Source organism: Triturus cristatus, chromosome 8, assembly GCF_964204655.1.
Source record: "Triturus cristatus chromosome 8, aTriCri1.1, whole genome shotgun sequence".
Taxonomy (NCBI): Eukaryota; Metazoa; Chordata; class Amphibia; order Caudata; family Salamandridae; genus Triturus; species Triturus cristatus.
Genome location: NC_140591.1, coordinates 15,070,551 through 15,091,484, shown reverse-complemented (window position 1 = coordinate 15,091,484; position 20,934 = coordinate 15,070,551). Strand labels below are relative to the sequence as shown.

Genomic DNA, 20,934 nt, shown 5'->3' with positions numbered 1-20,934 from the left:
AGTTTCAGGGACTGGTACAGTAAGGAACAGAAGCTAGGAAGCGCCAATTCCCTACTACGGAGGCCGTACAAAATGAAACGCTTGAAAAAATGATGTAATGTCCCTTCAGAGCACCACATTAATATTAGCTACATTTAATGTGCGTCTAGTGTTCATGAAAACCAAGCTAGTGGCACAGAGGACAGAAAAGGCCTAAAAACTGTGATTTAGCATGTAATGTAAGATGGTTAACTTATGTCCCAATGTATTAAACCATTTGTTTCCCAAAGCAGTAGGGGCATACTGCAAAATATCTGCAAAACACCAGGCATGCTAGTGTGAATGACCTCCAAAGAGCACAAGGGCACTGCTGATCACTGAATCACGTGCTATGCAAACAGAAAAGCATTCACTTTTTTACATTTTGTAGTTTTTTTAATTATACAACTTTTTTTTTTTACAAAACTTGAACATTAAAACTAAAATGACACTGTCAGTTTTTTCAAAATAATCTACCCACTAAACCCGATTAGGTAACACACATCTAGATGCAGGCAGAAAACTTCGTAAATGAGAAGCTAGTCAACACCCAATGCATAGCGTCATTAATGTAGAATACACGACAACAACTTGTCACAGCTTCCTGGTGCTAATACGAATTATAAGAGAACCAAGGAATTAGGTTGAATCATATTAACGTTAATCTCCCGCAGAAGCTCTAGTGGCAGTAGCGGGGAAAACACTTTGCTACAGCCTGAGCTAGTTTGAAAAGGAAAGGGCGACAAGGTGCTTTAATGTGCGGCACGCGGCACGCGCTGTAAGGAATGCAGCTCCCACATCACGGGAACAAAGATGGCTTCGGCCTGCCCACATGCAGACTTGAGAGGCGAACGAGCGCGCGCGCACATCTGTCTGTCCATGCGTGTGCATTTTTTTGTCCATCCGTACGCGTGCACATCTAGCTTTTGAATCTGAATCGATTACAAAAGGCCATCGCATGGCGAGAGCGTTGCACGCTGCTAACGCCAGGCGAGACCTAAAAATGCGAGCTTTAACCCCTTCCCTGCTCATGACGGAACCGTTCCGTCATGAGCCACGGTTGGCGTGTGCTCATGACGGAACGGTTCCGTCATGACACTCCCGTTGGCGGCCGCTCCGCCTGCGCGGCGCTGTTTCCCCGCCTGTGCGGGGGGACAACGCAAATGGGCGGACTCATGACGGAACCGTTCCGTCATGAGCACAGCTCAACTGTGGCTCATGACGGAGCGGCTCCGTCATGAGCACAGGCCCACCGCGCTGCCCCCCTGCCCCCCCCAGCGCTGCAGCGGAATGTCCGCAGCAGCGAAGGGGTTAAATGGAGTATGTATTGGGGCAGAGGGCAGTTCCAGATATTTCAGGGAAAGAGTGCGCAGGGAGAAAAAGGGGGAGCAAAATACGGGGTGCAGAGTGGAGGATAAAGAGAGGAAACTGGCTTTATGGAGGGAAAGGAAGGGGCTTTTACAGACTTTAATGGAGGAGCCACCGCTGCAAGAGATGGCTGTTTTCCATGTCCAAGGCCCTATTTGTGAGTTTGGCGGGATCAGCTATGCGGCAAGTTTTGGTATTTACCGACTGAATCGTAAGCGGTGTTACCGCACTTTCTGAGTTTTCTGGGAGAAATATTCATCATATACAACCTGGTCGAGGGTGCCATCGCAAATTAGCGCAGAGTGGGGGACTTCCAGGCAGAAACTGGTGCGGAAAGGATTTTGGCGGGAATTCCTCATTCCGCACGAGCACCCTTGGCATTGTGATATTATAATACCGCACCCGCAGTCTCGGCATTCTTGCATGCGGTACAGTATCGGGGCTCCGTGACTCCCAGAGTGAGGTCTGCACCATCTACGTAGGGATCCTCCTTCTATACCTGTCCCATCTCCCAAGAGTCCGTAAGATGGCTTTGCATGACCGGTGTTGGACTTGGTCCTTTTTGCAGGGTCATCTCTGAACTTTTTGCCTTCCTCCTACATTTATTCTGACCTGTTGTTGGCTGTTTTATGACTCTGGGCGCTTTACCACTGCTGATCAGTGCTAAGGTGCATATGCTGTCCCTATTGTAAATTGATGTATGAATTTGTGATTCCATGATTGGTTGATTTGGTTTACCTGTCAGACCCTAGTACAGTGCACCAGGAGTGCCCAGGGCTTGTAAATCCAAATGCTGCTGGTGGGCTTGCCGCACTGGTTGTGCCACCCACAGAAGCAGCCTGTAAAAGTGTGTCTAAGGTCTGCCATTGCAAGGCCTGCGTGCATTCTGGTACTGTCATGCTGACTGGGCAAGTGCACCCACTTGACAGTCCCTAAACCTTCCCTTTTCTTCATATCAGACACCCCTATGGTAGGCCCAAGGGCAGGGTGCATTGTAAGGATAAGGTAGGAAATGCCCTGGTGTGTGTGGCATGTTCTAATAGTGAATTACAGCCATTTTTGCTTTTCACCATTGCAAGGCTAACTGTTCTCCATAGGCCAGAATGGGCAGTTTGATTATTATAGTTTATAATTGATTGATATATACTTTAGTCGATAGCAAGGTATCATAAAAGTAAACACAATACAACGTAGATCAAATGACATTCAATATTAAAATGGATTAATACAAATTGATAAAAAACCAAGAAAACAAAAAAAAAAAAAAAAACAATGTGCAAATACACTCAAATTTCTTAAAATACCTTAATAAAGAGAAAAAGCGACAAACCCAGAGAATATAGACAAGCAAATACATATCAGTTATTCAAACATAAGTTCATTAAAGTGGCACAATTACACCATATAAAAAGTCTAACCAGTATTTAATTCAGCAAGCTTTGATCGTATTTGCCATGCTTTCCCCAAATATTTAGCAACTCCACAGATTATCAACGGGGATGTAGTATCCGTTGTTAGGATACGAAGGGCCACTGAACACTGCCTGGTTCCCAGAATTCTACAAACTGGGGTTTAGCCATTTTTTCCTGGGTCCCCTGTATGCCTTACAGGCAAACAGGAAATGACCCAGTGATTCAGTTGGATTAGGACACCCCGGACAAACTGGGTGAAGAGATTTAGAATTTTTCCAGCTGTTTGTAAACTCATTCAGGGGTAGCGTGCCTAGCCTCATTTTGAGGAACAGAGCTCTATCTCTAGGTATGGAGATGAGATCAAAAAACGGCTCCAGCTTAGGTGCTGGCTTGTGAATCAAAAATGTGTTAGTAAGAGTGCCCAATTTAGGATTACCCACATCCTTTGCTTCTATGCTTGCCCAGTATAATTTCTTGATGGTATCTTTTGGGGGGGGCTGCTGAGATAACCATTCATCTTTTAACCCCAAGTTGAATACCAGATCCCTTAGTTTTTTCAGCCACGGAATCACCCCATAGCCATTTAATGCAATGAGTTCGTCAAGAACTAAGGCATAATTGCTAAGTTCTGCGGTTTTTCTAAGGCGAACCCAAAAAAGTAAGGGGCGAAGCCCAACGATATCTTTAATTGAGCGATGACCCAAATCATATAATAATGGTTTAATCGGGGTAGAAACTGGGAGACCCACTAACTCTCTCATAAATTTATGTTCAGCTAAGACCAAGTCAGAGACTCTTTCTGAACCCCATAGTTCAGAGCCGTAAGTTGCGACAGAGAGTGCCTTGCCCTCATAAACCAGTAATACGGGGCTAATGGGCTTGCTAGAGGACAGGCGATGATCTCTTACAATTGCTCCTGTCACTTTCTTGAAGTTTAGTAACATCTTAGAGATATGCGAATCCCATTTCATTTTTGAATTTATCCTGACCCCTAGATAATCAAATGCATCCACTTCCTCCAATAAGGCGCCATTTAATGCGATATTAATTTTCCTAGCTTTTTTGTTTCTGGACAATACCATCAATTTGGTTTTAGTGGTATTTATAGTGAGGCCACGACTATTGCAAAAGGTACTGAACCTGTCCAACAATTTCTGGAGCCCAAAGGGTGTTTTAGACATGAGGAGAGTGTCATCTGCAAAGAGGAGGGTTGGTATTTTTTCCCCCGCCAGGGTGGGGGCATCCGCTGGGTCCTCCTTCAAATGGTCTGCCACCCCATTAATAAAGAGGGAGAACAAGGTCGGAGCCATCACACATCCCTGGCGGACCCCCCTCTGAACAGGTATTCTGTCAGTCAATTGACCTTCACGCCCCTATCTACTTCTTGCAAACGTTCCCTCATGTAATCTTTTAATGAGTTCCAGAAGATATCTGGGGAGTCCCATGTCATGTAATACCTGCCACAATTTAACCCGAGGAACAAGGTCGAAAGCGGTTTTAAGGTCAATAAAGGCCAAGTACAAAGATCCCCCACCAATTAGAACGGTCTTCCAGTAGGTAGCTATGAATCTGAATACTTGGTCCATAGTGCCTACTTTCTTTCTAAAACCCGCTTGCAAATGTGTAAGAAAGTTTCCCTCCTCTATCCAGGTCCCCATACGTGAGATGAGTACCCTGCCAACCACCTTTTGGACAACGTCGATTAGACTTATCGGTCTGTAGTTGGCAGGGTCCTCTCTCGCCCCCTTCTTATAAATTGTGACAGCCTCTGCACCCTTCCAAGAGTCTGGGACTGCATGGACCCGCAGCAATAAATTCATCAAATTACAAATAAGATTTGCCCATACTGCGGGGTCATGAAGGATCAAATCTCCTGGGAGGCCATCCGGGCCCGCTGCCTTCCCAGGTGCTATGTTTTTAATGGCTGTCTGTACCTCTAGAGGTGTAAAGAAGTCTGTTGGTTCAGAATGTATAGGTACTAGGCTAGAGTCTGGATCAGCAGACAAGGGGTGATCAGAGTCTACCTCACTACAATACAAATTTGAAAAGTGCAGAAACCACTGCTGAGCTGTTATGTTATTGGAGAGAGGGTCAGAGCCTCTTTTGGTTAATTGGGTTATTAAAGCCCAAAAGGTGCTAGAATCTTTTAAAAAGGCGGCCTTTTTTAATTCCTGCCAATGGTCCTCCTCCCATGTCCGTTTAGCAACTTCAATAGTTTTTCGGTAATTTTGTCCAGCCAGCCTTACAGCTACCGGGTCTTTTTCCTTTAAGGCTAATAACATGGCCTTTCTCCGGGTTTTGCATTCAGCAGTAAACCAGAGATTACCTCTTTTGGTTACGGGATTTGTCCCACCCTTTGACCCTCTTGTTTTAAAATAGGAGCCTATGCCTTCTATGAATACTTTATAAGAACTGCTAAGGTCTATACAGTTCTTCCCAGCCAACGTGGAATTGAGGAGGGCAAATTCTTCTGCCCTAGAGGCCACTTGAAGGTCTATAGTAGATAAAATGTCCTCATGACCTGACACTTTATGCCATTTAAGCCTTCTGTTGCAGTTTGAAGGTATTACTGCTTTTGATGCTAAATTCGTGAGTGTAATACTTTCCTTTACGTGCCACTTAATAACTGCACAGAGAGGGTTATGATCACTATCTGGCATTTGCTCTACCTTCATGTCAACCACATACCCCCATGATTTTGTATCTAGGAGGATGCCCGTTTAATCTATTGAAGGTCATAGACCCACAGGAGTCAGAGGGGGTTCTTCCATTTAATGCCCGAAGATTAAATTCCATATTTAAACCAGTGATCTGCAAAGCCCTCGCTGTCCATTTCTTGATGGGACTCAGGTTTAAGGAGGGGATGAAATGTTTATTGTCATCCTCACTGGACTCAAGAAGGTCTTCATCACTTAACGGCTCAAATGTGCAGTTTAAATCACCTCCCAAAATAATATTAGAAAGTGGAGGGATACCTGCTAAAATATTTTCCAGGGAGGAAATGGTGACAGAGTTTTGATTAAAAGGGCCTCCTCTTACATAGACATTAAAAAGATCAATTCTAGCACCATCCCATGGCCCTTTAAAAGATAAACGCAAAATGTCTGCTGAGTTGTCGTTATGGACTTTAATATCCAAATTCAATGCTACCTTGATCCAGATGTGTAGTCCCCCAGAGGGGCGACCCACACCCTGGGTCACAGCCGGTATATAAAAGGTAGAGTAACCGGACATGTAAAGGGGATCCAAGCTCCAAGTCTCCTGGAACATGCAAATCTCATAGTTATTGACAAAGTCATGCCAATCCGGATTGACCAGATGCTTCTTGAGGCCTGCAATGTTCCAGGAGAGTATATGGATTATTCCAGAAATACCCCCTCCGCTGTCCAAGACAGCGTTGGGCGATGAAAGAGGAGAGTCATCTCTATTTGCTTGGACCTTCAATGTACCACAAGAAGGGCGTCGTGTACAGATTTCTGAGGAGAGTCAATCAATATCCTCTAATCCTTTAAGAGAGGAAAAACGATTAAAAATAGGTAAATTAAAATTACGGGACCCTACTTGGGGCCTTGGGTAAAAACTAGATTTTGTTAAGTTCCAGGATAGTGATTGTGGATAAAAATAGGTTAAGTCAAGGGTTCTAATAGCACTCTGGAATTGTCCTTGAAACCAATTAATTATATGGCTAGTTGCCCTGTTGTCTCTAAAATTTACAATAATGACATCACCTTCAATGTCCTTCGGCCTTGAACCCACCCAACCAAGCCTGCGAACATTCAAAATTTCGCCATTGATGTTAAGAGGCAGAGGCCTATTCTTTCCTAACCAATGCATGACCTTATTTTTGAGGTCATAATAACCTTCCTTCTTTCCTAATTGTAAAACTGGGACTCCTGCCATACATACAGCGTAGGGAACCGCTTCCGGGGGCAAGTCTATATGATGACAGTTAGCACCAGGAGTTTTAATCGAAGAAGGGATAGCAGGTACATTACGTACGGAGAGATCAAGGCCATCAAAGCAAGCATTGGTAGTTATCTGGCGATGGTTTAGCTCAGAATTAATCTTCCGATTGGGTGACAAATTAGTTGGATTTAATGAGGGTAAAAGGGATTTATTTTTAGTTATCTCAGATCTAGTTTGGCTAACGTCTGGCACTAACGTAGGATTAGAGTGAGAGGTACTTATTGAAGGTGCCGCAACAATGGGCGAAGGCTCTTTTGATTGGTCAATGTTTTTTAAAATCAACTTCTCCATTAGCCCAAGTTGTTCCGAAATGCCCTTCATTCTTTCTATCAAGGGGAGGAGGAGTACTTTGACAAGTGGTTCCAGACGACCCACAATTTAATTTGTTATTAAATCACAATTGTGGGAATCCGACTGAGTTTCTAAATCCTGTGGTTGTTTAGCAACTAGAGGAGAATGAATCACAGGATTTTCCACTCGGAGGCATTTGTCACTACCTTGTTGGTTCTTTTTATTATACTTCTTTCCTCCCTTCTTACTTTTCTTCGATGGGGGAGGGCCTACATTATTGATTCTCCCTCCTTTCTTTTGTGGACTAGCGACAATAGCTATGGAAGTGTCCCTAGGTACTTGCAGGTCCATTAGTGAACAATCAGAAGAATGATTAACATGAAAATTAGAGGTACACAGAGTTAAATGCGTATGAAGTTGTATCGCAGTATTTGGAACTTGAATAGGCGAAGATGATCTGGAAACAGTCTGAGAAGTATTTGATGTGCAAGGGATAGGTGGCGCCGTCACAGGTGAAACGGCCAACTGAATAGGTCCGAGCGAGGAGCGTTTAGATTGTAAATGTTCGGCCGATAAACGTCGCTCCACCATGGCAATCTCCTTCTCAAGAACAGAAGCTGCCCTTGTAATAAAATTGTCCAGCGTGCCTCTCACTGAACCTCCCAACAGAGATGTTCTACGTGTTGGAGTGCGTGTTGGCATAATGATAATTGGGTAGGGCCACTAAGTGAATTGATGGAAATTAGTAATATTAGACACCAGAAAAGCAAGTAACACAATCCTGACCGGGAAACCATAAAATTGTAACAATTGCAATGCTCATTAAAGCAAAATGTACCTTTAAGGTTGTTACACAGTTCTTAAAGAGTGGGCCCAGCCCTGCCTCTTCCTGCCCCGGACGGCCACAGACGGCCCGCCCTCTGCCCGGGCTCAGCCCGGCGCTGCCCGCGCGCGATCCCGCGACGCGGGGGATAGCCTCGCTTTAATAGCGCCTCCAGGCGGTGTTGATGGGCGCGAGCCTCCGCCCCAAGTGCTGCTGGGAAGTGTAGTCCCCCTCCTGGCGCGGCCGCGAGAGTATCGAACGCGGCAGCGGGAGGGAGACAGGCAAGACAAGGAGAGGAGGCACAGGGATCCTCGACGTGGTGACCAGCTCGGGCAAAGACCTCCAGTAAAGCCACAAACAGGAGTAAGTTCCCCCGCTCCACCAGGGATAGCCTCGCTTTAATAGCGCCTCCAGGCGGTGTTGATGGGCGCAAGCTTCCGCCCCAAGTGCTGCTGGGAAGTGTAGTCCTCCTCCCGGCGCGGCCGCGAGAGCACCGAGCGCGGCGGCGGGAGGGAGACAGGCAAGGCAAGGAGAGGAGGCACAGGGATCCCCGACGCGGCGACCAGCCCGGGCAAAGACCTCCAGCAAAGCCACAAACAGGAGTAAGTACAGTTTATAACCTAACTGACTCAGGGAACATGGTAGAAATTCGAATTTAGTATGCCTGAACTCAGAGTTATAAAATACATATTTAAGTGAAGTTGGTTTTAACATTCTGTGTTTGAAAATACCACTTTTAGAAAGTAGGTATTTTCTTGTCTAACCATCCAAGCCTGCCTTTGCTAGGCTGTGTATTCCTTGTCTGGAGTTTGAGTGACAGGGGCTGGGGGATTCCAGGGGGCTGGGGATTTCCCAGAGACAGAGTGAGTCAGCACAGGGCTGAACAGAGAGATCTCCATGTAGATGAGCGGGAGGAGTTGCACCTGGGACCTGAATAGGGCTGTGCTTTCCCTCCAGAGTGCTGGCTCCACCCCCTGGGGTGCGTCTGATGTCTCTGCCCTGTGAAAGGAGAGAAGGAATCATGTAAACAAAGTGCTCCAGGGCTGGGCTTTCCCTCCACAATGCTGGCTCCACCTCCTGTGGGGCGTCTGATGTCTCTGCCCTACACTGTGAAAGGAAAGAAGGAGTCATGTAAACAAAGTGCTCCAGGACTGACCAGAACTGGTTTGGACAAGGCAAAGGCCTCTCTGCCTTCAGAGAACAAAGAGAAACAGGGTATAAATATTGGGACCCCAACTAGGCCTGGGCGGTAAATTCCGTTCCGTTCGCGGAATTTGCGAAATTTGGGTAATTTCGCGTTCCGCGGAGAACGAAATTGCAAAAAAATCTACGTTCCGCAACTTCGCGAAATTTTTTGCTTGTTCGCGTTCTCAATATGCGTGTTCGCGAGATATTTCACCCCGAGCACGCAAACAGCGATCGCGAACAGGAAAAAAGTATCGCGAACAAGCAATTCCACGTGTTCGCGGAATTTCTGCATGTTCGCGGAGATTTTTTACCGTTTCGCGGAGATTTGCGTAACGCGATTACGCAAATTCCGCCCACCCCTAACCCCAACCCAAGAACTTTAGATCACTTTGGGAAAACAAGAAGAACCTCTGCTGAGGGAGGAACCAGAAGAAGCTGAGGAGGAAACTATCCCTGAACCTGGGGGATTGGCCTGCAGTGGTTGCCTTACTGCCAAAGAGAGGAGAAAGGAACTTTGTGTGAACTTGTGAAGGATCTCCAAGGGCTTGGAAAAGAGCTTGCCTCTTGCTGAAGTCTCAGGAACAACAGACTTCACCCCCCAGCTCCCCAGAGTTCTTTGGAAGTGCCTGCTGCTGTTGTTGGGCCTGCTGAGGGACTGCGTGTCACAAGGAGCTGGAAGCGCGACTCAAGAAGGAGAAGTGTGCCGCTGTCGGAGCTGTTGTCGTCGCATCTCGTATAGTGTGTCGCCGCTGCAGTATCGCATCGAGCGGATGCGTCTCGCATCATCCAGGAAGTGTTTCGCAATGCCGAAGAAGCGTGTCGCCATCGCAGCCATCGTACCTGACGCATTGCACCGCATCAAGAGAAGAGTCTCGCATCGAGGAAGAAGCATGTCGCCATCGCAGCCATCGTAGTTGTAGCATTGCACCGTATCAAGAAAAGCGCCTCGCATCCATGGAGAAGTGTGCCACCGTCGGAGCAGCTGTCATCGCATCGCATAAAGGGGTGTCGCCGCTGCAACATCGCATCGAGCGGAAGCGTCTCGCAAACGTCGGAGAAGAGTGTCGCTGCCAAGGCCACAGTCGTTGCATCGCGTAAAGGGTGTCGCCGCTGCAGCTGAAGCATCGAGTCGAGTCTTCTCACAACATCGGAGAAGGGTACCGCATCTGGAAGATATTCACGTCTTTATTTCTTTGCACCCAAAACTTCATCGCATCAACATCGTTGCAACACTTTTGTTGCCCTGCGTGTCGCATCTAAAAGGTACATTGACTTAAAGTGTCGCATCTAAGAACTTAAGAGAACTAAGCAAAATTCTACCATCTAAAGTAACAGTATTGTGTGTTTTTGTCGTTTAATGGTCTTGTGGTAAATCTATATAAAGAATGCTTAATGTTGACATAAAACCTGTGTGGTGTCCATCTGTAGTGTTGTCACTTGTTTACTGTATGTGTTCACAAATGCTTTACACACTGCCTCTGAGATAAGCCTGTCTGCTCGTGCCAAGCTACCAAGGAGGTGAGCGGGGGTTATTTTAGGAGTGTACCCCCTTACCCTGACTAGAGCAGGAGGTCCCTATTTGTCACAAGTGCATACCTGTGCCAACTAGAGACCCCCAAGTCTAACAACCGGGATATATTTGTTTTACAGAGACCACGACTGCCATCACCACAGATGTCACAGTGATGACGACAACCAAACCCACTGAGAACAGCACAGCCTACGTAGGTAAATATACCAAAGAACAGGGGTGTTCAGCTCCGGCTCAAAATAAGGGGGTTGGGGAAAAGCTATCTGAATATATGCAAATCTATAAGGATGTATGCATAGTCTGGTGTAAATATATCAGTGTTTGTGAACAGTCTGGTGTAACTTTATCTGGATATCTGTATGATTGCATGTAAATCTACCCAGATGCATGCAAAGTCTGGTTTAAATCTATCTGGATGTATGCACAGTCTGGTGTAAATGTATCTGATATATGCACAGTCACATATAAATTTATCCAGATGTATGCACGGTCTGGTGTAAATCTACCCAGGTCTATGCACGGTCTGGTGTAAATCTACCCAGGTCTATGCACGGTCTGGTGTAAATCGACCCAGGTCTATACATGGTCTGGTGTAAACCTATCTGAGTGTATGTATTGTCTCATGTACATCTGTCTGGATGGATGCACAGTCTAGTGTAAATCTGTCCAAGTGTATGCATAGTCTGATGTAAATCTATCCAGGTCTTTGCACAGTCTGATATACATTTATATGGATATATGTACAGTCGCATGTAAATCTATCCAGGTGTAACTGTATGCACAATCTGGTGTAAATCCATCTGGGTATGTGTGCTGTCTGTTGTAAATCTATCTGGCTGTATGCACAGTTTGGTGTAAATCTCTCCAGGGGTTTGCACAGTCTGGTGTAAATCTATCTGCGTGTATGCATGGTCTGGTGTAAATCTATCTGGCTGTATGCACAGTCTGGTGTAAATCTGCCCAGGTCTTTGCACAGTCTGGTGTGCACAGTCGCATGTAAATCTGTCCAGGAGTATGCACAGTATGGTATAAATATATCTAGGTGTGTGTGCATTCTGGTCTAACTCTATCTGACTGTATGCAAACTCTAGTGTAAATCTAACCAGGTGTATGCACAATCTGGTGTGAATCTATCTGGGTGTATGCATGGTCTGGTGTAAGTCTATCTGGGTGTATGCAAAGTCTGGTGTAAATCTATCTGGGTGTTTAACATTCTGTTGTAAATCTGTCCAGGTCTTTGCACAGTCTGGTGTAAATCTATCCAGGTGTATGCACGGTTTGGTGTAAATTTATCCAGGTGTATGCACGGTCTGGTGTAAATCTATCCAGGTCTATGCACGATCTGGTGTAAATCTGTCCGGATGTATGCACAGTCTGGTGTAAATCTATCCAGACAGCTCATCACATCAGCCAAAGCAAAGTACTACACCAATGCTACCGCGAAGACAGCAACAGATGCAGAATGCTGTTCATCACCCCCTGCCCGACCCACCTATTCCTTACTCCGCATAAAAGTGCCGTTCTATCAACCTCTTCTTCAGGGAGAAGACGCAGAAGATCCGATGAGCACAATGAGGACCGCAAGCCTGCTTCATCTTCTATGCACCCCGTTTCCCATAAAATCCCGCAATGGTCAGCATTCAAAGCCCAATTTCTTCCAGAAGTCGTTGACATACTCTGCTCCCGGAAAGTCACTTATGGAGAGGATGTCTTACCATCGTCCTTCATCAAAGCTCTCTCTGGGGACGCTTGCTTACCTCTACTCACCATTGTCAATGCCTCTCTCACTCAAGCCATCTTTACAGAGGCTCGCAGACAGGCCAGACCCTCCCCTCCTAAAGAAACCTATCTTTGACCCTGAGGACCATACCAATTACTGGCCCATCACTCACTCACCACTTGTTTGGCAAGATCATCGAAAAAGCAGTCTATGTCAACTTGAAGATCACATCAGTGTCAACAATCTCCTGCATGATTGCCGGTGTGGCTTCAGATTACAGTGCGACATGGAAACAGCTACCGTACACATCATAGACAATGCCCTCCTGATCTTGCTGGACCTTCCAGCTGACTTCGACACAGTCTCCCATCCAACCCTCAAATGCACCTCAGAGTCTCAAATGGGATTCTCGGTCGTGTCCTTCACTGGTTCGCCTCCTACCTTTCCAACCAATGCTAAGTTGTTCACTTGGGCCCTTTCAGGTTCCAAATGGTCTCTATCACCTCCTGAGTCCCCTTGGGGGGAGGTCCATTTTGTCCCCTGTCATCTTTGACCTCTACATGGAGCCACACGGTGCTCTACTCACAGACAACAGCATCAAGATTCACCAGTATGGCGAAGAGACACAACGCTACTCCATCAACCTCTCATGGAGCCGCTCTGTGCTCTACTCACAGATAACAGCATCAAGATTCACCAATATGCGGACGATACACAACTGTACTTGAAAGGGTCTCTGCTTCAGACATCTAACTCCCCAAGCACTGCCTGCACATCTTCCAGACCTGGGTGTCTAGTGCCTACCTGAAGCTCAAGCCAACCAAGACAGGACCCCTATCATTTGCCAAGAACAACAAACAAGATACAGTAGAAACCTGGTTCAATAAAATGAACATTTGCAGCTTCAAACCCCAATTTTCACAGAATGCTATGTCACTTGTACTCCCCAGAACTCTGGGGAGCTGGGGGGTGAAGTCTGTTGTTCAGATTACAGTGCGACATGGAAACAGCTACCGTACACATCATAGACAATGCCCTCCTGATCTTGCTGGACCTTCCAGCTGACTTCGACACAGTCTCCCATCCAACCCTCAAATGCACCTCAGAGTCTCAAATGGGATTCTCGGTCGTGTCCTTCACTGGTTCGCCTCCTACCTTTCCAACCAATGCTAAGTTGTTCACTTGGGCCCTTTCAGGTTCCAAATGGTCTCTATCACCTCCTGAGTCCCCTTGGGGGGAGCTCCATTTTGTCCCCTGTCATCTTTGACCTCTACATGGAGCCACACGGTGCTCTACTCACAGACAACAGCATCAAGATTCTCCAGTATGGCGAAGAGACACAACGCTACTCCATCAACCTCTCATGGAGCCGCTCTGTGCTCTACTCACAGATAACAGCATCAAGATTCACCAATATGCGGACGATACACAACTGTACTTGAAAGCGTCTCTGCTTCAGACATCTAACTCCCCAAGCACTGCCTGCACATCTTCCAGACCTGGGTGTCTAGTGCCTACCTGAAGCTCAAGCCAACCAAGACAGGACCCCTATCATTTGCCAAGAACAACAAACAAGATACAGTAGAAACCTGGTTCAATAAAATGAACATTTGCAGCTTCAAACCCCAATTTTCACAGAATGCTATGTCACTTGTATTGACCCCGGAGACCAACCTCAAACGCAAGAGTTATTTGCCCAAAAAAATGAAGATGTCTGGTACTAGCTCTCTCTTCTGAAGAAAGTGAAACCATTTCTTCCAGAAAGCGACTACAGACACACTTGCATCTGGATGGTGATGACTCCCTGCTTCTGGGCCTCCCATAGTCCTCACTGGCACCCCTTACCAGCATCCTGCCCACCACAGCACGTCACATCCAGGGCCCAAAAAAATATGATCACATCACCCCAGCCTGATGGATCGCCATTGACTCCCCTTGCCGGCCCGCACTATCTTCTAAACCAGCTGCAACATTTACAAAGCCATCACAACCAGCACCCCACTTATCTTGCAGCAAAGCTCACCTTCTCTGGTGGCTCTCAGCACGCTCAAAGCCAGGAGACCATCAGACTGCAGATGAAGAAGTGTGGAAAAGAAACAAGGCAGCAGGCCTTTTCCATCTCTGCACCCAGGATCTTGAACAGCAACCCCATGTCCATCAGGACCGCCCCAACGCTGCTCCTAGTGTGTTTTGATAGGTTTGCTCAATAGAAATACCACATACATAATACTTATATGCTATTGTCTAGAGCAAGTACACTGTGTTTTAATACCTCACCTATGTTCCCATTTGTATTATAGTGCTCGGGCTCAAAATAATTTGTCCAGGAGGGCAAGAATATACTGTGTCCTTTCTTTATGTTCATGGACAAACCAGCGTTGTCAGTGTTTTTTTATGTGGCCAGCCCTGGTAGACGGACAGGTCAGGATATGAGACAATGGCCAAATGAAGGGAGGCGCTGACACAAGGGGGGTCTGGAATGGGAGAGGGGGAGGATGGGTGATTTTGTGTTCCTAGCTCTTTAAGTTATCAACTGGGGGCCTCTGTCCTTCTGAGGAATCCTGGACTGAAATGGATGTGTTCTCGTCTCTTCATCCAACGCTGCATTTCTTGTCTGTCCCCAAACACGTCCATTGCCTTCGCCACGCATAGAGCAGCGTGTGCCACCTGTGTTGCCACACTGGCATACCAGGGTCTGACCTACAGCACTGGCAGCCCAGGCCAGGCCACCTTGGACCTGGAGAGAACCAAGGCCTGCACCTGAACACCACAGCAAGCGCTTCCGTCCTGAGCTCTCAAGGACATGAAGGGGGTTGGCCGTTTTCTCACTAATCGCTGTAGGTACATCTCTCAGTTCGATCCGGGGAGCAGGAAGATCTCCCCTTGAGCAGGAAGAGCTCCCCTTGAGCAGGAAGAGCTCCCCTTGAGCAGGAAGAGCTCCCCTTGAGCAGGAAGAGCTCCTCTTGAGCAGGAAGAGCTCCCCTTGAGCAGGAAGAGCTCTCCTTGAGCAGGAAGAGCTCCCCTTGAGCTCCCCCGCTACAGCAGCTTTCAGGGGGTGAATTCCAAGTACACATCAAAACTGACAGAGAAGGGACCAGTGGTGCACAAGGGTGCCGGGGGCCACTAATGCAAGCAAAAAAGGCCCCCTCATGGCCCAGTTACAAATGGGCGCAGCTGGTCTTTTTTACCCCAGGGTCCTGGTGCCACTGCACCTTCTGCATTAGTGATACCTATACCTCTGGGAGAGAGTAATGTCAGAGCAGAGAATGGTGAAATAGGTTAAACACACAAAATACCATCCCCGATGCCAGTGTGTTCACAAGAGATTCAATCCTGGGGAAGCATTTGCACAAATCTCAGAGCTAGATTGGGCTCCACTGCATTCAGGGAAGCATGTGCACTGCCTGGTACACTACACGCCAACAAATGTCGAGGACTGAATGAACGCTTGTTGTTTGCCCAAGGAAAGGGCAAGTACTCCCAGGAGCCATGGTGCCACCCTGAAAGTGGATCATCACATGAAATGTGTCAAGTGTCTCCTTCCCAGGGTCCCAGTCAGGAGGAAAGGCCTCAATGGCAGAAAAGGCATGCTTGGAAATCTTTCTAATACTTGATTAAACATGACAATGGATACAGAATTAGTTAAAAACAAGCCACGAAACCATCTCTGAATGTCAGGGCAGAAAAAAAGATGCAGAAGAAAAACTGGCTGCAAAAGGAGTAACAATTAGGGACAAAGATAGAGGTGAGTGCACAATGAAACAAGGGCCAGATGTAGAACCATTGGAAATTGCGCCTCGCAAATTGCACCAAATTGCGACTCGCAATTTGAGAGTCTCAATTTCCAATGTACAACAGTGTCTGAGACTCCAAAAGATTCCCAATGGGATGGCAAATCGCATGCCTCATGCATATTAATGAGGCTGTCGCAATTGGGAATGGCTGGCCCTCCCAGGGATGGTGGCCTGCTGGGGTCAGAAGACCTCCATGTCTGGGACTGCTTTTAAATAAAGCAGTTTTTTTTATAGCAGCCCGTTATCCTTAAAGAATAACGGGATGCATTAAGAAAAAAAATGTAACTTCTCATTCTCATTGCCTGGGACCACTGCTTGCCCTTAAAAATGTCTTTGCATGCATCCCCAAAGGGAAAGGGGTCCCCAGGGTCCCCTGGGGACCCCTTCCTGTTTGCGAGTGCTTTGTCAACCTTCTGAGAAGGGTGATAAACTGCGAGTGTTTAGCGACCGCAATTGCAGTCGCAAAACATTCTCACATACATTTTATTATTATTATTATTATTTATTTTTATAAAGCGCATAGTCACCCGGAGGTATCCCAGCGCTAAAAACCCTAATTCAACAAATCCGAGGCCCGGGAGCTAAGAGCAAAAGAGAGGAAGGGTGGGAAATCAAAACAGGGGGGGGGGGCATGGAAGCTAGGGAAAGAGATGTGTTTTTAGCAGCTTCCTGAAGCGCAGATATTGTGGTTCAAGACGTAAGTCATGGGGGAGTGAATTCCAAAGACGGGCAGCTTGTACCGAGAAGCGTCTTCCACCTGATCGGGCCTTCCTGAATCTCGGGGTATTGATGAGGTTTTCTGCGTTAGAACGGAGGGATCTAGTGGTAGTGTAAGGGGTGACAAAATTGCTGAGGATTGGGGGGCCTTGGTTATGCAACGTTTTGTGGACCAGGCACAGGGCCTTAAATTTGACTCTCTCCCTTATGGGGAGCCAATGGAGGAGTTTGAGAGCGGGTTTAGCAGATGATCTGGCCGGGGTGTTTGTGATGATCCGGGCAGCAGTGTTCTGAATTCTCTGCAATTTATTAAGGGTCGCTTCGGGAGCACCCAGATAAATCACGTTACTGTAATCTAGTCTCGATATTATGAGACCTTGGATTAGCAGTTTTTGGGGTTTAGGGGGAAGAAGGGGTAGGACTTTCCTCAAAGATTTTAGAAGACCGAAGCAGGTCCCTGCTACCTTCTTTGCTTGCGGAATAAATGAGAGATCGGAGTCGATCCATACTCCCAAGCTTTTCACCTCTATTTTTGGGTCAGGGAGAGGACCTAGACAGGCTGGCCAACTATCCAGGGGGAGTGAGGTTCCTTTCGGGCCAAGTATAAGGACCTCCGTTTTTGTCCCGTTTAGTTTTAGGGCTGATCTATTCATCCAACGATGAACCTGCGTAAGACAGTTGAAGAGATCAGCTTTCTGTTGTTTGGGATGGAACAAAGACACCACTAATTGTGTGTCGTCAGCATAGCTGACGACGCTCACTCCGAATGGGGTGATAACCTCCTCCAATGTGGACATATAGATATTAAATAATGTGGGGCTCAGGGAAGAGCCCTGAGGCACACCACATTGGAGGGGCATTTCGGAGGAGCGGGCGTTCTTCTCCCAAATCTGATAGGACCGTTGGGCCAGGAAAGATGACAGCCAGGATAGGGCTGTACCTTCTACTCCAACTCTTGCCAATCTTTCGATAAGGAGTTGATGGTCGACGGTATCGAACGCCGCGCTAAGGTCGAGGAGGATCACTGCCACTGATCCTCCCCCATCCAGTAGCGCTCTGGCCTCCTCTACCGCTGCCAGGAGGGCGATGTCCGTGCCCTGCCCTGGTCGGAAGCCCGTCTGGGAACTTTTTAGTTTGTTATTGGCCTCTAGAAACTGCGAGAGTTTCCTGTTGACTAATTTTTCCGCGATCTTGCTGACTCCTGGGAGTAGGGAAATGGGCCTGTAGTTCGCCAGGTTCTCAGGATCAAGAGAAGGTTTCTTCAGTAGGGCTTTTACCACAGCTTTCTTCCAGCTCGAGGGTACGACTCCTTGTTGGAGTGAGGTATTAATCAAATGAGTAAAGGAGGGGATGATAGTGGGGGCTACCTCCTTAAGGATCCGAAGAGGAGCAGGGTCCCTAGGGGAGCCGCTCTTCATGGAGTTGAACGTATTTCTCACTTCGTCTATTGTGACCTGGCCCCATGTGGACAGACAAGTGGACGATGTCGTGTATTGGGAAACAATTTCTTCCCCTGGGCTCGAGGGAGGAATTGAGTCCAGAATAAGTCGGATTTTGTCATGGAAGAAATTAGCCAATTTTTGGCATTTCTCCTGGTCTGCTTTAGGGTCGGAAGGAGGTCCCAGTCCTTGTTCTGGGGGTTTTGAGAGCTCTTTAAGGATGGCGTGTGCTTCCTTACTGGAGCATCCCGCTTTTTCTATTCTCTCCTGATAAAACGCGCTTTTGGTTTTGCGAATAGCGATTTTGTAGCTTAGAAGAGAGGTAGAGTAGGTGTTTTTATTGGTTCCTGATTTTTCACGTCTCCAAGCGCGTTAGTTTTTTTTGCACTCTTGGCGCAGAGCTTTAAGCTCTGGAGTATACCATAGAGCGGGGGAAATTCTCTTGGGCTGTTTAAGGGTGGTGGTTTTCGGAAGCATCGTATCAAGGGACGAAGTGATCCAATCACAAAATTGTTTGTCAGCCGTGTTGGGGTCAAAGGAGAGCTCGGGAATGGAGTCTGCAAGAGAAGCAGCCCATTTCTCCGGTGACAATTTGCGCCATTGTCGGTCAGTAACCTGGGTTTTAGGGGTTAGGAGAGTAGGTTTGGTGATTTCCCAGAAAAAAGGGACCAGAAAATGGTCCGTCCATGGTAGGGTCACAGGTAGGTTGGTGGTCACCGTTGCTATATTGGTGAGGATAGGGTCCAGTAAGTGGCCCTTCTCATGGGTAGGCTCGTTATTCACTAGATGTATCTTTAAAGATGTTAAGTCGTGTCTAATATCCGAGGCTACTCGATCCATGGGGTCTAGGAAGTGGAAATTCAGGTCACCTAGTATAAGGAAGTTGGAGGTGGAGGAAGCTAATTGTGATACAGATTCGAATATGGAATTGATAAAATTGCCGGGGGCTCCTGGGGGGCGATAGATCAATAGCCCTGCCAGGGAAAGGGATGAGGAGATTTGGATGGAGAATTGGCCGCTCTCGCAGTCCTCGATACCAGCGTTAGCCATCCTACAGGTGAATTGTTCCCTGTGAATTATAGCTACCCCGCCTCCTCTCCCTTTAGGTCTATTTAAAGTTTGGCAGAAGTATCCAGTGGGTAGGGCCGCGACGACGTCAGGGTCGGTGTTATCTGATAGCCATGTTTCCGTTAAAAACAATAGGTCAAGATCCTGATTCTGAATCAAAAGGTTTACTTCGGTAGCATGTTTGGAGAGGGAACGGCAGTTAAGAAGTCCCAACTTCAAAGGGAGTGTGGTAGATTTCAGGGGGGGAGGCGGATTGCATCGAGGACAGAACGAGAAAGCATTACCTGCGGTGAGCGTGTGGTAGCAGGTAAGGAAGTTCTTAGGTCGAAGGGAGCGCAGTGTATCTGCTGTATACGTCACTCGGTCCTGAGGGCCACCCGGCAGAGTAACAGGGCCTAGGGCCGTCCGGGGCCGGACGGGCCCAGACGGGCTTGCCTTTGGCGCGCCTTCGGCGCGCTCATGGCGCGCCCGCTGCGCTCGTCCGCTGCGCTTCCTGTACTGGCACATATCTAGGTAAGGAAGGGGGCGTGGCCTGAAAGGGGGCGGAGTCAGCGCGCACACCTGGGATGATGGCGGCAGCTGAGAAGCGCGAGGTAGGGCGTGGCAGCTGTCAATCAGCTGTGCGCCGAGGGCAGAGGAAGCGCTTGGGTGCGTGTTATTTAAAAACACAAAACAACAGTGACACCACACAGAAAAACGAAATTAGCAGTTTTTAAAACAGAACAATCATAAGAGTACCTCCAGCTCCCGGCTTCCGCCTCAGGACTGGGTCATAGGTTTGTCTGAGATCGCCAGGAATCGGCGGTTTAAATACAGGCAGCAGGGGGCGTGGCCTGAAAGGGGGCGGAGTCAGCGCGCACACCTGGGATGATGGCGGCAGCTGAGAAGCTCGCTATTAGGAAGGGAGCGCCCCTTCCTAATAGCGATCCGCTAAACCCTATTTTGCGAGTTGCAAATTATTTGTTACTCGCAAAATAGGGTTGCTACAGGGGCCACGCATTTTTTGTGGCCGCAACCGGGCCTAAAACCTCTTTGTGACCACAAAAAAAATACCATACATCTGGCCCATAGACTCTTCTTGGTCGGCATGTTTCAGCCTTGGTACCCTCCGTAGATGTGCAGTGGCTTTCTTCAGGACCATAATAGTGCGAACCAAAGTGAGGAAACCACACATACCAAACTTAGCAGGTGGTTAACAAGGGCATAAAACCAGTTAGTGGGTATATTAATCAATCGAAGAATTCTGCTGGTCGGCGTTTTACCCGTGTTGTCGGGTGAGCGAAGGCATTGAGAATTTGGATACCACCTTGAATGTGTGCACTGAGGGTTAGGTGCCCTGAGCTCCATTTTGTCCTACCTTTCTTCCTATTTTATAAACGGTGATTAGTTAGAATGGAAGACCACGTGACTAAGGAAGAAGCGTTCTCATGGAAAAGAAACTGCAAATCATCCCAATGCTAACCTGAAACTGGTTGCGTTAGATAACCTCCTATCCAATAATTTAATCTTTTTCTTTCACCAATCCGCGTATTTTCAGAAAAAGTGTGAAATCATTAGCACTGCCCTCCAAGAATGGTGAGATCTAATGGGTGGTTCAGC

The 20,934-nt window shown here is 47.4% G+C and overlaps 1 protein-coding gene across 2 annotated transcripts in view; it reads left to right on the top strand.

The window, feature by feature from the left end:
• Nucleotides 1–20,934, top strand: part of LOC146799842 (pregnancy-specific beta-1-glycoprotein 7-like) — a 400,772-nt gene that overhangs the window by 117,351 nt on the left and 262,487 nt on the right. For both annotated transcript variants that reach the window (XM_085620734.1, XM_085620735.1), the window contains exon 6: nucleotides 10,717–10,794. In XM_085620734.1, the coding sequence (XP_085476860.1) occupies nucleotides 10,717–10,794 (78 nt within the window). The remainder of the gene's footprint in view (nucleotides 1–10,716; nucleotides 10,795–20,934) is intronic.